The following is a 15909-nucleotide window of genomic DNA, read 5'->3' as shown; positions in this document are numbered from 1 at the left end:
CACTTAAAAATGAGACCTATTATTTACCCGATTTCAAGAGGTGTCTTTCAAAGGCAGCCAGACAACTGAAGTCCAAGTCCAGCAAGAAATCAAGAGCTGTCCCTACCATCATTTCAACATGGTTGTTGTATTCAGGCTGATTAAAGAAATATTTAAACATCTAGGCTTTCCTTATGGATTCACTCTCATTCTTTGCATTGCAGAGAAACCACCTGCTGGAAACAGTCAGTTTTCTTTACCCCTTTTTAACACTTATTAAATAACCGAGCATCACTAACAGGTGAAGTGAAAAGCATTAGTAAACAGCTGTATGCCCACATCATTATTTCTTTATTGAATTCTTACTCTTACTTGAACCAAAAGCATAAGATATGTCGTAAAATGTGAATGCTACAGGTATCTGGAACAGAAGCCCAGATTGTTTTAGACTTCTGAAACTGTTTTTGTAAAAAAGCAAAGAAAACACAATCTTTGGTGTAGGCTCACACAGTGCTATCCAAGTATGATAAAATCAGCTGGAAATGAGAGAAAACCCATACTTCACTTCTGAACTAGAAGAGCCCAAGCTCAAGCGTTCACACTGGTCTTTCACTACACTTACATAGTCACCAGCTGCTTGGAAATTCATTGTAATTGGCACGCAAGTGGTGGAAATTACAGTGTCCCCTCCTTTGCTCAGACATCAGCAGATTGCTTAGACATCTGTGCAACCTGGAGCTGCCCCAAGACGGTGACGTAGCCTATGCCTTCCAAGAGTCACCAACCAACACTCAGGAACAAATTATTGTCCAGTATTTCCTCCTCTCACAAGACGCTCTCCCCACTCTAATTGCCACAGTTTTAAGCTGGCAGTTGGGAATTAATTTTCCTGATGTCATTATAATAAAAAGCAGGAGTGTACCTTTGCCACCCATTTCAGAACCAGAAGCGCATGCAGTCCTGGAGTGTCTCAACTGGCTTTGAGTTTGCTAGATGTTCGATCTAAAACTGAAAGCTATCAACAGCTGAAGTTTTTAAAAAAATAATTAAAAACACACACACAAAACAAACCAACAGCAAAACATGTTTTTAAATAACACTCTTCAGGTTTTTTCCCTAGACCCCTGTCCTTACACCTGTATTTCCACAGGAAACTGCTATACCTGGCATAAAATTACTCCTCTAAACCATCCTGTTCCTTATTTTCCAGCAAGGACTGGCTCCTATCTCCATTATTCTTTTCACTTGTATCTCCATTGTCCTCTGATTTCCCTGATTTCTGATGAGCAAACGTGTAAGTGTCCTGGTCTCTGTCCGTCAGAGGTGGAGATTCCTCGGTGTTAGAAGAGCATTTAATGTCTTTTCGGAAGGAGAATGGAGGTGGAGAAGGTGGCAAGCTACCAATGGGTCCATCAAAAGGCCGGTACACATCAACTTCTGGAGTGACTGAGCCATTGGACTCCTTCAGCAAGTGCCCATAGACCATAGCATCATCAATAACCGCATAGACATGAGACTCATTGTTTTTCCTCCCTTTTGTGAATAAGCCTTGTTTTCCCGGCACCTGAGTATTCACGTTAGCATTATACACTCCCACCATGGGATTCTGGCTTTTCTTCCTCCTGTTACAGAATTGAAATTGTTAACAGGTCAGAAAGAACACACGGCTGATGCATCTGAACTCAGTAACGACAGCTTCTGTGTACCCATCCCAGTCACCCAGTGTCAGGCAGTCTGCCCTGACTGACGGCTTTACTTGCAATCTTAGGATAAATAACTCTTGAGTTTAGACATGTTTTTTTAAACAGAAAGTAACTTCATGCTATTTGGTTACCTACTGCTGCTCTGCTGACCCTGAAGTTTCAAGATTAACTCCGATGGCCTCCCAAGCATGGGGGTCCTGGCTGTGCAGTGTACCGAGACACCCAACATCCACGCACATTAATAGGACCTAGAGGCCACTAGATCCTCACAAAACAACACTGAGCATTACTGAAGACAAGTAAGATAGCGAGTTCTCTATGAAAGTCAAATGAACTTTTCTTGGTTGCACCTTCTGCAGCAACTGTCCCCAAAATAGAAAGACCAAAGGCTGAACTGAAGAGTTCTAAGCCTGTATTTGTAAAGTCTTTCCTGTGTGGTAGTGTGCTCATAACTGTTCTAGCCTTCCTATTGCACAATTTTATTCAAACCCTACAGTTTTAGAACCTGATCACCCTGCCAGCATACATGTATCAGAAACCCCAAGCTATCGATGACTTCAGACTCTGCTTGCATGAGTAACACTATGCATGTTTGCTTAGCACAGCCTAGTTCTCTCCCCAAGGGCTTATCTCATAGAAAAATGCTCCCACTTGATGTGCAAACTTCAGAAGTTGCTGGAGGTTGTGCAGATGAAAGATAGCTCCTAGGTTATCTGGGTGAGTTTACAGCTTGTTTGAACAAAGTCTTGTCTAGAGTCAGAGGTGCAGCAGCCACATTCATTGTTATTTCATCTCATAAGAATTGCTGGTGAAGTCCAACAGTACAGCCAGAAGCCTGCGCTAAGGCCAAGGCAGGCAATGCCCTAGAGGTTGAAGCAGTGTGACTCCAGGAATGCTGCTCTACTCTTAAAGTCAGTCAATTTAGAGTAAAGCAGCATTCCTGGAGTCACACTGCTTCTACTATTGACTACCTCATGCTTCAAACTCTTGTTCAAGGTGTCCATACCAACACATGAAACAGAGGGCCCAGCAGCTTCCCCAAAATGCCTTCTTGAACTGCTAAGTTACACACACCAAATTATGAACTTACTTCTTCTTAACACAGCACACAGTCAGTCCAATAGCTGTGAGAACTCCAGCCCCAGCCACCACAGCAAGTATCACTCCTAGGTCTGCAAACAGACAAAGCACAAGGACGTTGAGCAAGAGAGAAAACATCCAGCTTTCTGCTAAAAGTTGTCTGGGTTTGAACCTCTTTAAAAGCTTCTAAGCATATCAGCTGCCTGCATGGCAGGAGTTTCCAAGCCACACTCACCACGAGGCAACACAAGCCATTTCCAAGAGATTGAAGGCCAAGCAATGACAAACTCCTGCTGCTAGCAGTGGAGCGCAACCAAGAAACACAACCAACCCACCCCACCTCCAAGGGTTCAATACAGCTCATGTGCGGCTGAACTTACCTGCAGCATCTCATATGCCTCTGGCTGAATAGGCAGGGAAGAGAAGAAAGTGTAGAAAGAGACAGAGAGGGATTCAACAGAGGAAGCGGTGACGTTTCACCAACTTCTCCTCAATACCATCCTTTCCTCTGAAATAAACAAGTTGTGTTGACCTGCATGTTTCTAGGAGTCATGAAATTGATTAGGAAAGTCCATGCATAAGCAAAGAAAAATGCTGCGTGTTTTAAAAGCATACATTACAAAAAAGAAAAAAAAGAGGAAAAAATAGAAATGTGTACTGTTTTAGTTCTAGCTCGTGTAGCCAGTACCTTGACAGACAGAAGTCTCCCAGAAGTGAAGAGGCAGTGCAAATTTGAAGCAAATTTACATAAGCAAAGTCCACCCCAAAATGTTTCCCCTCCCTGTTTTTGTTGTTTGTTTTTTTTTTTTCTTTTAAACTATGTTTCAGGGAGGTGAAGGACAACAAGAATGCAGATTTTGCCGTCAATAGTCAGAACGCTCTCCACCAAATGGTCAGATCTGCCCCAGAAATTATTTTTTTGTTTGTGTGAACACTGAGACTAACTGAACTACTACCTGGATGAGTAAGTTTGCATAATCAAATGCCAAGTCATTCACCAGGTTTGTGAACTTGGGAGGGAAAAACATCACTTGATCTTCTACATGCTGGCTGTATTTTTTTCCAATTAAAAAAGCTAAATTAAATTTTAAAAAATAAAATCTAGTCTTCCTCCCCCCAAGTACTGCAATCCCGTGTCAAAAAAAAAAAAGGAAAAAAAAAACCCCAACCAAAAAAAAACCTAAAATCCCACAAAAACCCTACCACCACATTAAAACCCCTCCTTCCTCCCCAGCTTCTAGAGGTACCCAGCTGTAACTCTCAGAGGTTTTTGAGGAACAAGTATTTCCAAAGGCAGGGCTCTCATAACCCCCCCACCCAAGGAGGGCCAGCACCCATGACTGTTCCTCCAAGGGAAAGCAAACCACCACAACCTCACAGGACTCACCTATCTGCTTGTCAGCAAAGGCTACCCAGAACTGCAAGGTCAGTTGCGTCTTATCCACAGGTTTACAGTTGGAGACGTTTACCCAGAAGTTGTGATACATATTTCGGGGCTGGGGCAGAAGCTCATCCTCACGGCGCACGGTCTCCTCTGCCCCCAGTGTTTCCTCCTTTATGTTGACATAGGCACGGCCTGTCTCACAGGTGACACCCATGCGGTCCCTGGAGAACCCGAGGCGAGCAACTTGCTTATTGGGCACAATGACATACCAGGATATGGAGACATAAGGACGCAGACCATAAGGCCAGTTGGGAGTCTGCAAGTAAACTTTAGCTTTTGGATCTGGACTCACAGTGAAAGTGCACTCATCTGCAGTAAAGGAAAAGAATAAAGGAATGAAAACTTGGCTTTGATACTTCCTGGTTTGTTGTGGGGTTTTTTTTGTTGGTTCCCCCCCGCCAAGCTTGCTCTTTCAGCATGAAAAATTATCTGGTCTTTCTTCTCCATAACAAAAAAGCATCTACTATACTTGTGACCAGCAAATTTCTACAGTCAATTGCATCTCAGTATCAGCAATACAACTCACCTGTTGTCCCCTCCCACATCAATAATTATCACAATTAGCACAGATATATCTGCAGAATTTCCCACAGCCAACTATGCACCACCTGGAGTACAAAGTTCCTTCCTTCTTCCAGGAATAAACCATGACCCTGATTCAGACAAAGATTGCTCCCAGCAGTGGCTCTGGGACTAGACTCTAAAAAATTGAACTCTTATTTCTATTTATCCGCAAGCGCTCTAATAAGCGTATTGAGACATCCAACACCGTACAACAATATAGTATGTTTTACCTTTAATATGTGGCACAAAAGACATTTTCAGATCCTGATGGTTTGACTCATTAAGGAATCCTTTACCAAATGTTTTTAAGGCTATGGTAATATTATTTCTCATCTGAATCTTTTTAATGGATCCACCAGGACAGAACACACCAACATTCAACTCCATCTCTGGGGTGGCACTAACAATGCTGTAACTGTAGCTCGTGTTGCACCTCTGCTCTGGGACGTGTTGCTGAAGTTTCAAGGACGGAGACGTAATTTCTGTGTTGATCAAATCAGGAGCCAAGAGCTTCCAAATAAACTTATGCAGGCGAATTGGCAATTGGGTAATAGCCTTGGGCACCGAAAGGGAATAGATCTTCCTCTGACACCACCGAAAATCGAAGCAGCCTGCAATCACAGAAACAAGTCCGGATTTTCCTGTGTACTGGAGTACACGCACACACAGTACTGTCAGTTTTGTGTTACAGACCCAGATAAGCATCTACCTGAGAAAATATCCTCTCTTAGTAACCACATGTAACCAAACATATATCATTTGTATTTAAAGAGCTTTCCTTAAAAGGGTGCAGGACACCAAAGAAACCAACAGATACAAACATAATAAAAATCCCTCACTCAGCATATTGCTTTTGCTATATCACTTGCTGACTGGGACACTGTTGCAGGCTAGTCAAGGTCCAGATACATATTTTAAAACTGTTTCTCTACTGTTAGTTGAAAGCATTTGGGAAAATCCTACACCAAGTGTATATGCAAGTGGCACATGATGCACTCCTGATGGCAACCTTGGTCCTGCATTTTCATGGGCAGATTTAAGGCTCTCCTGCTCCATTTCCATATTTTGCAGTTTACAGTGAGAAGATTCTTATGTGCCTCATAGGAACAGCTACGGGGTTCAACAAGGCCATCTCCAGATTCATTGTACCCATCTCTCAGCAGGCCAACACCTGGTTTCCACCCACACTCTATTTAAACTCCAAGCGAGAAAGAAGGTTTGGCTGACTCCTGGGGAAAAGCATGCAAAAGCATTCCCTAGGAAACAACATTAAACCACTTTTGTCATACTTATGCCTTTTTCAGCTGTGATCCTCAGACGGGACAAGTCCTTGCAGAGAAAGGAGATCTTGTAGACAGCACCAGACACTAAAGTCAAGACACGGTCACAGGTGCGAGGATCTTTACAGATCAAGCACATCGATTCAGACATGAGCGGGATGTGGGTGGGCCACCCTTCGAAGTGTATCGTTACAGTCATATTCCACTCCTTGCTCAGGTCGACCAAATGGGTGACATCTGCAACAAAAAACATCCCAGAACAATTACTAGCAAGCAGCATGGTGTGAGGCAAAACTTACTCTGTCTCTTCTCATCCCATTAGATGAGCAGCCACATCAGCTATTTCTGTGTCAGGTAAAACATTATGTACTTCTTTCCATCAGTGTAATATGAACTCAGGCAGTATATCACATCACTCCTAATTTACAGGGTTGAGCCCTTCCATACACAAACTCCATTTCCCTACCATTTTCCAGCTGTAACAGGATAACATATATGCTAGCTCCTTTTAAACAGGTTAGGCTACAATGTAAGGAGCTCAGCCAACTACGTTAGATTCATTTTTCCCAAGAAGTTTCTGGTATTTATTTTAAAGTCAGTTCTACTGATCACACAACAGTTGATCAGAAAAAGCATCGACAGCAGGTTGAGCAAGGCAAATCTCGCCCTCTGCTAAAGCACTGGTGAGACATCTGCAAATGCTGGGTCAAGTTTTGGGCTCTCAGTACAAGACAGACCCCGATGTATTGGGGTAAGGCCAGCAAGAAGCCACAGAGACACTTCTAATGGGATGAGAGCATCTCTAATAGGAGAAAGGAACAAGTGAGCTGGGTGGCATAGGGGGATGTATGCACGTGTGTGTAAATGATATGTGCCAGACTTCTTGATGATGCCCAGTGACAGGGCGAGAGGCACAAATGGAAATACAGAAAATCTTTCTTAAACATTAACAACAACAAAGCAAGGTTGGTCAACAATGGAACAGACTACCCAGAGGCCTTTGGAGATACTCAAAACCCAGTGGACATGGTCCTGGGCAACCTGTGCTAGCTGACCCTGCTGGAGCAAGTGGCTGGACTTTATGATCTCCAGTGGTTCCTACCAACCACAGCCATTTCTGTGAGTTTGATAGCCTAGATGACCGACAGAAACATCTACTCCAGTCTAACTGAAAAATCACAACCCCTTATGAGACCTACTTCCATGAGTCTCCAGGCATGCTCCATAAAAGCAACTCCTACACAATATGTAAAACCCAGACATACATAAGGGGAAAGAGTTATGATTTATTGCCGGGTTTCCCCGATGAACTGGCTTCAAGGCCCTGTCTTCCATCACATACTGTTTGGCAGTGACAGCACGCTGGAACAATGGAGGTAAGAAGGGATGACGAACACCTCCCACATAAGCTAATGGCAGGTGCAAATACTTGGAACGGCTGCAAGGGGGAAGGATAAGGAAAGAGGAAAAAATCCAAAATAATGCACTACAGCCTAGTTCAAAGATTAACTATCATGTGGAAAGATAGATTTGGATCAACACAGCATCCTAATGCTGTTAACAAGGCACATGTCTCTGATGTCAAAGCAAGCAAACTGGTCTGGCAGAAAATGTGCCTGTCCATGGCAGAGGGGTTGGAACTAGATTATCTTTAAGCCTCTTACTACCCAAACCATTCTGTGATTCTACTATTCTATAAAGGACAGATTTTAAAAAAAATATACATACACACATACACTGTTATTACTCTTCATTTTCTGGTTTTAGCTGTGGATCTCAAAGTCATAAACAAAAGGTGAATAAAACAGCTTTCTCCAGTGTGGGAAATCAGACACATAAGAAGGCAAGAGGTCAGATGGAAATCTCCATCATCGCCACAATCAAGCACAGAACCTAGGATTCGTACTGCAAGGTTAGCCATTCTTCAGAATGTTTTTTCTTGGAGCAGCTAAACATAGAGAGGGTTAGATCAAGAAGTTATTTCAAGTGGGAAGAGCTGTATTTCCCCCTTATTTAATGATAAGCAACACAGACAGCTGTGGAATACCCGCATGTTTGGGAAGCTTTGAGAATATGCAAATACCAATAAAATTTCAGTAAGAGCCATGTTTAATTTGCACACTGCAGATGGCTTTTTTTTTTTTTTAATTTAAATAAAAGTTTCAATACCATCCTGAGGGCTGAATTTGAATCTTTGATGAACTTATATGTATAAGATCACTCATGAAATCCTAATAAAATCCCTAGAGAAACCACTGTTGTCTCTCAAATCCAAGTGGTTCTTTACTTGCATTTCATTCAATAAATGACAACCTGTGTTTTGTACTTTTTTTTTTGTGATTATCATCTCATTTACTGGCCGTGAATACATTAAAAGCCTTTTTTGCTTTCTAAAGTAGAAGAGAGATGAAGCTGGTGAGTTGAATACAATGTTATCACTCTGTCTGGCTTCCAAGATACAACACAATAAATGTAAGCAAACATGATTTTGTTAACAATTTCAGGAGGATTTGCTGTTCCTGATTGGAGACAGGCTAGACAGACAAAGAAGTGAGGATTAAAGTGGTGAGATGCTACACACTGTTCCTGGATACGTGACTTCATGGTACAGGGCATTCAAACTTTATTCTCTCTAAAATTACTTAGAAAGCCTCTGTAGCTCCTGATGCAGTGGTAGTCCAGAGTGTGGACTTTCCTCCACCTGCTCCTCTGCAGTGAGGGCACCTTGATTATTAATCTCCACCATGAACTGAGGTCACGGCTTAGAAGCCAGAGGATAAATCACTAACTTCATAGCTCATCACCTAACCAGGCCTTTTATTTGTTTTTAGATAAATGCTCTAGTATTACAAGTCATTGTATTAAGCCAGTCTGGACTTCGGGCAAGGAAACAGTAAAAGAGTAATTTCCTTAGTGTAGCAACAAGCAGCAAGAAACCTAAAAAACATCCAAACATGTAGGGAATATTATTAGTGGAGTATCTTACTGACAACTACTTATCTAGTGTGACTTCTTCACATTAGATTGTGCTCAGACTTCTCTAGGAAGCAAAAAAAAAAAAAACCTCAGAGGAAGAAAGAAAGGAAGGAAAGATGCATATTGATGCCATTAGTAGTATGGAAACAATTTTACGTATCTCATTTCACCAGTTCATGCCATGGATCTTGCCACCTACCACGACAGCTGGTTTTACCTTGCTAAATGTGACTGCTTATGTAGAGAGCAGAAACCTAGGCTCACATTTTAATAATCATAGTGTCCCAATAAGCTTGGATTAAATTCCTGTACTGGAGAGCAGGCAGCAACATGTGACAATTCCAATCAAGCAGTTATGGTCCTTGTCCAATAGCTGGACTGGGCCCCCAGAGGGAACACAGTGACAAGGAAAAGCAAGCTGGTGCTTAGCTTTGTTTATATAATGTGCAAGACCTGATATGGCAGTTGTTAAAGGAATTTTTCAATTACACGATGCAGGTACTGGAAAAGGAAAGGAATCACCGTTTACAAGCTACAGTGTAAAATCTGCAATGGAGTTTTAAACTCCGCCCCAAATTTTAAGTTTCAGCATCACTGCTCACCTTGCCGTAATGGTGGCTGGTTGTACCCAGGGCAGTAAAACAGGCCTCAGCATTGTCTGGCAACCCACCTCCTTAAACTGTAGTTCAAGGAACATCACAAAACCCTCAGTATTTTCCCTGTGGTGCTCAGCCCAGATGTTCATAAGAAAAAGCAATGGAAGGGGAAGGCAGGTACTTACTCTCATCAACCTGTGGGTGCTGAACGACAACTTGGAAGAGCAAGCGGAGGATGCCTGGGTTCTGGGCATCCTGATCACAGCCCTGCAGGGACAGATTGAAGCTGCCAGCGATATTGGCGGGCTGGCTGTCACTCAGTTTGAACACCTCTGGGTTGCTGAGGGAGCCAGGGATGTAGTACTCCACCCTCTCTTCTTTCCTTTCACAGTTTGAGAGGCTGTAGTTGTGGAAAAATACACTTGCTCTCATGTTGGAAGGAATCACAAACTGCCACGTCATGAGCTCATCTTCTGGAAAGCCCAGTGGGTAGTTTGGGGACATCAGGGTGACTGAAGACTCCCCCTTCAAAATGGATTCAATAATGCACAACCCTAAAACAGGAGTGGAAAAAAAAATACAAAAGACATTCCAATTAATGAAGGCACACTGGCATATCTAGCACCCCAGCAGCCGAGTATTTTCATTTTGTCAGTGAGGCCATCCACTTCAGCTACAGGTGAGGTATTACAAACTCTCCAGATTAAAACATATACTCAAGCTGATGCTTTTTTCTTCAATTACAGATAAGGTAAGGGACATATTAATGCAGCATTTTCAGTTTAGTGGGTTCACATTTCAAGTATGTGGACAGACAAGCCTTTATCGTTTGGAAGTGAAAGATCCTAGTTCTTGCTCCTGGTTTTGCAAGAGGAAACATGCACCTGACAACTACTTCTGCTTCCCTGGGTTTTGGGAAACAAAAGATGTGAGCTTTTATAGCAGCAAGGAGCTCTGCCCCAGCCCCCCCCAGATCTAACAAAAGCGTGCCAGCAAAGAGCCTCAAATATGCATGATAAAGCACAAATGCAAACCATGGAGGCCATGTAAGACACTTTATGTTTGGATGACGCTTTGACAGCATGAAGCTGGGTACACAGAGATTATGGTCCTGCTCTAGGACTCCAGCGATGATATGCAACTGCAAGGAGTGCCAGGAGTTAAAAACTTGTATTCTAGAAACTTGAACCTGGAGCAGGTTCCTTTTATAACTGACAGCAGTAACTGCAGAATTAAAGTATAGAGCAAGAGCATCTCCCATAAAAGGTTTGTAATGATATCACAAAGTAACCCACTGATTGCTATATAATATTCCAGGTATTTTAAGATGATTACACAACATTTTATGTTACAGGTTGAAACAGCTGTATTTAAGCAGTATTTAAGCCTTTCAGGCACTACTTCACCTTTTCCCATCTTCCTCTCATGAAAAAGAGGGACTAATTTGAGGCTCCAGAAGTTAAGGAAGCTTTATTTTAAAATAAAAAAACCCAACTACACACTGCAGCCAGCAAATAACTCTCTTGGCTCATTCTAATTACGCTATCTAGTCTCACCTAGCCAAAACCACAAAAACAACAGAGCAGGTATGTTTAAGTTTTAGGCAATTTAAAGAGATTGAAAATAAGTATTGTGCACCAAAACCAGCAATGCAGCAGTTTTCATAATTATAAACCAAACTAAGATATTTTGACCCCAGAAGAGCACCAGCTACCAAACTAAAAACCATGCAACAATAGCTTTTAGAAAGATGAAGTGGAAGTGAGTTAGGGATAGCAGCACCACAACTAGGAGGTTACCTGACAAGAAAGGTCTAAATAATTCAGCTGCAATCTGCACGAGTTGATTACAGGTGAGGAAACACTACTCCATACTTACGTTTTATGGAAGCCCTGTTAGCTATGTTGAAGCCTGAGGTGGTGAGAGGCGAGTTCCACGGGAGGTGCAGAGACATGACAACTCCTCCCAGCAGCTTGACGCGAGACACTGACCCATTCCTGCAGAAGGTGCCAATGTTGACCTTGGCTGTATCAATACAGCTGTTGATGTTGTAGCTAACAAAATCTGGGCACGTCTCTCCTGGTTCAATCTGTCTTAGCCATGGGGTAGAAAATTTCAGTTCAAGTCCAGCCTTTGTACTTGCCTTCACATCCCAGGTGAAAGTCCTGTTAAGACGAGGTAGCCCCAGTGGGTACAGATGAACATCTCCAAATGGACATGGGCCTGACACACAGTCTAAATGCAGAGACAGAACAGCCATGACACATTCTGGCAAGCATTCAAGTAAACGAGGAATTTGACACTTTCCCCTTCATTGCTATTTTCACCATTTTTAGGTTGCACTTCTCGTCTACAAGCATTAAAAGACACTCCTGTAACACAGTCACATGCTGTCTCTAAACAGGACTCCTAAACCATAGACAGGATAAACCTGCTTTCATCAGGCTGATTAACAAAATTGATTGTCTCTACCCGCCTTGTTTGTTGAAGAATTCAGAAGGTATTTAGTGAACAGGGTAGAGCGCTGAAGGGGCAAAAGGGAGAAATGCAATGTTAGGGGAGCTGGATATCATGGATCTAGAGAACCAACTTTATCCCATCTCATTTGCAGAACTCCTGGCAAGTCATTAATCTTTAAATTTTCCACTCCTTGCCATGAACTGTATCTTCATTTCCCTGGTGCCTTGATGAACAATCCGGGCCCCAGATTTTGCAGAAGTGATGAATGACAACAACTGCTGTTGCACACCTCTGGGGAGAACTTAGAAAAGGATTCTCTGACAAATCTAAACTACTGGTATTTCTAGCTGGACATTAAAAATGAGCACACTTTAATCTACATCTAGGCTTCAACTTAAAAGAAGAAATATCACAAGGGCATCTTACAAATATATAATGAAATATTGCATGAATCAAATTAATAAAATGCCAAAATGCAAAGAGAATTGTCCTTGAACACCACCCCATGAAGATGTTACCAAAGACTGAATACCCTATTAAGTTTGGGATCTTGTTGAGAAGTAGTTCACACCATTAACATTAACATACACCAGGGATAACATTCAAAGCAAATGAAGCTTTAGTTACACTTGCAAATTTTCTTCTGAACTTCAGCATTTACTGAACTTCAGTACTGTTCATTAAATATAAGGAACCACATGCATGCTTTCAATGCTTCTGTTGCTCTTATAGACACAATCAAGCTGATCAACGAATAATGTGGGTCATACAGCATTATTAGTGCTCAGAGACTTTTGAAAGGAAAAAACAGATTCTCTGATGCATTTATAAACTGCAGGAAAAGGGAAGGCAGAAAGGAATATGATGCAACAATTATTTAACTGTTTCCAAAACAGCCTAGTTAACGTTAATTCTGCCAGCCATAATACAGACCACTTCAACTTACATAATTTCAGTAATTCAAGGTTTCCTCTTACCCAAGGTTACAGGGGATACCTTAGTATAGTAACTGGAAAAGACGGCACATGGTTTTATCAGAGGAAAATTACCACTGGGAGAAAAATTAAACCCCTTTATCTTACCAATATTTTTCTGAATTTCCATGATGAAATACTTCTCTGGAGTACTACAAGTGAAGGTAAAAGTCGTGCTCTCCCCAGGCTTTATCCAGAGTTCAGATCTGGTGACATTTTTAACATTAATTTGACAGCTTGGTGAAATACCGTGTCTCAGTTTAATCATAACTGTGACATTGTCTGCTGCATGAAGAGAGATCATAAAGGAAGCTAAGAAAGAAAACAAACAAACAAAAAAAAAAAAAGAGGTGTTTTGTTACTAGCACACACTAGTATCACCAGGCTCTCCACACATCCCCACAGATGCCACATTGTCAGAAGAAATATTTGCATCCACATTCTCAGAAGTCTCTTGGTTCTTCCAGTACAGCACAGACGACACAGAAATCCACTTGCTGCACGTGCCCAGAGGCAGGCATACATGGAATTTGTGTAGGACCAGTTCTGCTCCAGTTTACCTTCACCACTGTTATTTATTTCACAATTTTAAAGTAGCTCAGCTATTCCATTCAAGTTTTTGTTGCCCCGATTTTGGTTTGCAGTCTGTTATGCCCACCATACAGCTTGCTTCATTTCTGAAGGCACCCACGAAGTCACGATAATTCAGGTTTATGCAGCTGCCACACAATCAAGTAAGCCTCAACTTTAATTGCAGGCGATGGTAACATGACCCTCTGGGTATGCCTCAACAATTACTGAGACCAGAGGAGGCATTCTGGGGATACTAAAAGCACGTACCAACACTTGTACATGTGGTCACGGACTTTTCCCACCCTCCCCACGTTTTATAACTCATCCTCTGAAGGTACAGGACATCCATGCAATGCCTCTCAGCAGCACAGAAGGCACCTGTGGCGTAGGACAGACCCTGTGTGCTCGGATACCTCCTCTCCACCCCGATATGGCCATCATTGGCTTTTGGGGAACACATAAAAAGCTCAGCAACCTTCACAGATTTCAACCCATCCTCAAGCACTACTGAACACAAGAGCAGCTCTCAGAAGAAATGCTGGAGCCACAGAATAAACTGCTTGTTGAATAATCTTACTTCATGGGCAGCAGTTTATCAACAAATGGACCAAACCCGACTGTCTTCTAAAAAGATACACAAAAATGTAAGACACCAAGAAGCACTGACTGGACATTCAAGAAGACTAGAAAAGTTATTAGCATTAATTTGATGCTTAGCAAAGATTAAGCCCAGCTCTGACTGAAGAGAGTAAAGTCTGCATTGAAGTCAACCATATGCCAGCCCCAGGTGAAAATCTGAGGAGAGGTCAGCTGGTAGGTTTTCTGCTATTTGTTTTTACTACTCTGCCTTCCTTATTTCAGTGTATGGAAGACACAATCACAGTGTCTACGGCACTTGTGCTTTTAATGTTTACCGGGGTGGGGGTGGGTGGAAACGTATATAAAAAAATGCAAGAGATCTAGAAATAAGGGTACCCCAAGATATGTTCAAAAAGGTCTCTTCCTTCACTGGGACATCATGCAGAGCTGCATGACAAAGCTCTGCCCGTACACCAGGTTGCTCATTAACCCAATGAAGAGAGGTTCACCCTAGCAAACCCAACAGTGCAGCACCCCAGGAGAGCCCGTGCAGCCATTCCCATTGCCAGGCAGCACACCAGGAAGGCATAGGAAAACATCTGGCTCAGAAACGCACATCTGCAAGGTGCCCCAGGCTCCGCCCAACTGCACAGCATCCCTTGAGCACCTGGACAGCCAGCCTGGCCCGGGCCAGCGACTGCTGCAATGGTGTAAGTACACTGGCCCAAGCCCAGAGACCCAGGGGCTCATCTGCTAAGGGTTGTGGGGAGCAGGGCCGAGCACACCGTGGGAACCCTTCATCAGCAGAGCCCTCTCATGGCAGATGAGTACACCAGAGACCCTCAGACCACCTACCCACCCAACTCACAGCTTCAGCCACCCCAGCTACAGAGAGAAGCGTATTGCATTAATGACTCCACTTCCCTGTCCTATTTTTAAACCCCCCTGTTCAAATCTCCAGATTTTTACAGCAATCTCATTGTCTTGCAAGGCCTGACTTTCATTGCAATGTTTTGCAAAAGCCCTGGGCACTGAGCAGTCAGCACTGGCTATCGTCCTTCCCAGCCTCTGGGAACGCTGCAACTCCAGGTTCGCCAACACTAGACATCTAAAAATCTCACTTCTAAGGGGAGTAGGGCACAGAGTACTCAGAGATACCCCATCATGATTTTATTTGAGTTTTGTTGTTGCCTTTTTCCAGCCTTTCTGCCTTTTCTACACAATCTTGAGAGTCAAAAGATTTAGCAAGCCCTTGAAACTGCCTTATCTATTTGCCTCCAGGATCAAAAGCTTTAAAAGAAAACCTCACACCATGAGGCTGGCCAAATTTCTGCACATACTTGTAACAACAAGTCATCAACCCTCAGACACCATTAGTGAGAACCTGATCACCGAGTAAGTTTCTACATCTTTTAAATGACAGGACAGTCCTCTGACCCGAGAACATACACTGAATTCCCATGCCTCTTCCAATGGCTGGCACTACCCGACGTCTGCGTTCCTGCCTTAGAAACGCTTTTGCAAAGGTTTTCAATCAGGGTTTTCCCCATGAAGAAAACAGAAACAACAAAACAACCCAACAAACAAACAACCATCCAGGCTAGGAAACTGGCTTCTGCGATGACCTTCCAAGCACGCAGGGGACAATTGCAGGGACAAAGTGCGCAGGGTGGGGAAAAGTAAAGCAAAGTCAGCAACCAG

The 15909-nt window shown here is 42.8% G+C and overlaps 1 protein-coding gene and 1 long non-coding RNA gene across 2 annotated transcripts in view; both read right to left on the bottom strand.

Moving 5' to 3' along the window:
• LOC308063240 overlaps window positions 1-15909 on the bottom strand; it is a 66801-nt gene that overhangs the window by 14498 nt on the left and 36394 nt on the right. The window lies entirely within an intron of this gene.
• The window catches only part of CDCP1 (CUB domain containing protein 1), a 37867-nt gene continuing 22604 nt past the window's right edge, over window positions 647-15909 (bottom strand). The window contains exons 3-10 of the mRNA XM_080385887.1: window positions 13165-13368; window positions 11501-11857; window positions 9808-10176; window positions 6060-6287; window positions 5001-5381; window positions 4150-4515; window positions 2773-2854; window positions 647-1601 (exon numbers count right to left, since the gene is read on the bottom strand). Of these exons, the coding sequence (XP_080242013.1) occupies window positions 1154-1601; window positions 2773-2854; window positions 4150-4515; window positions 5001-5381; window positions 6060-6287; window positions 9808-10176; window positions 11501-11857; window positions 13165-13368 (2435 nt within the window). The 3' untranslated portion in view covers window positions 647-1153. The remainder of the gene's footprint in view (window positions 1602-2772; window positions 2855-4149; window positions 4516-5000; window positions 5382-6059; window positions 6288-9807; window positions 10177-11500; window positions 11858-13164; window positions 13369-15909) is intronic.

Source organism: Falco punctatus (assembly GCF_963210335.1).
Source record: "Falco punctatus genome assembly, chromosome: 4".
NCBI classification, from domain to species: domain Eukaryota; kingdom Metazoa; phylum Chordata; class Aves; order Falconiformes; family Falconidae; genus Falco; species Falco punctatus.
Note: the sequence above shows the minus strand (reverse complement) of the source record. Positions and strands in the feature narration are given on the sequence as shown.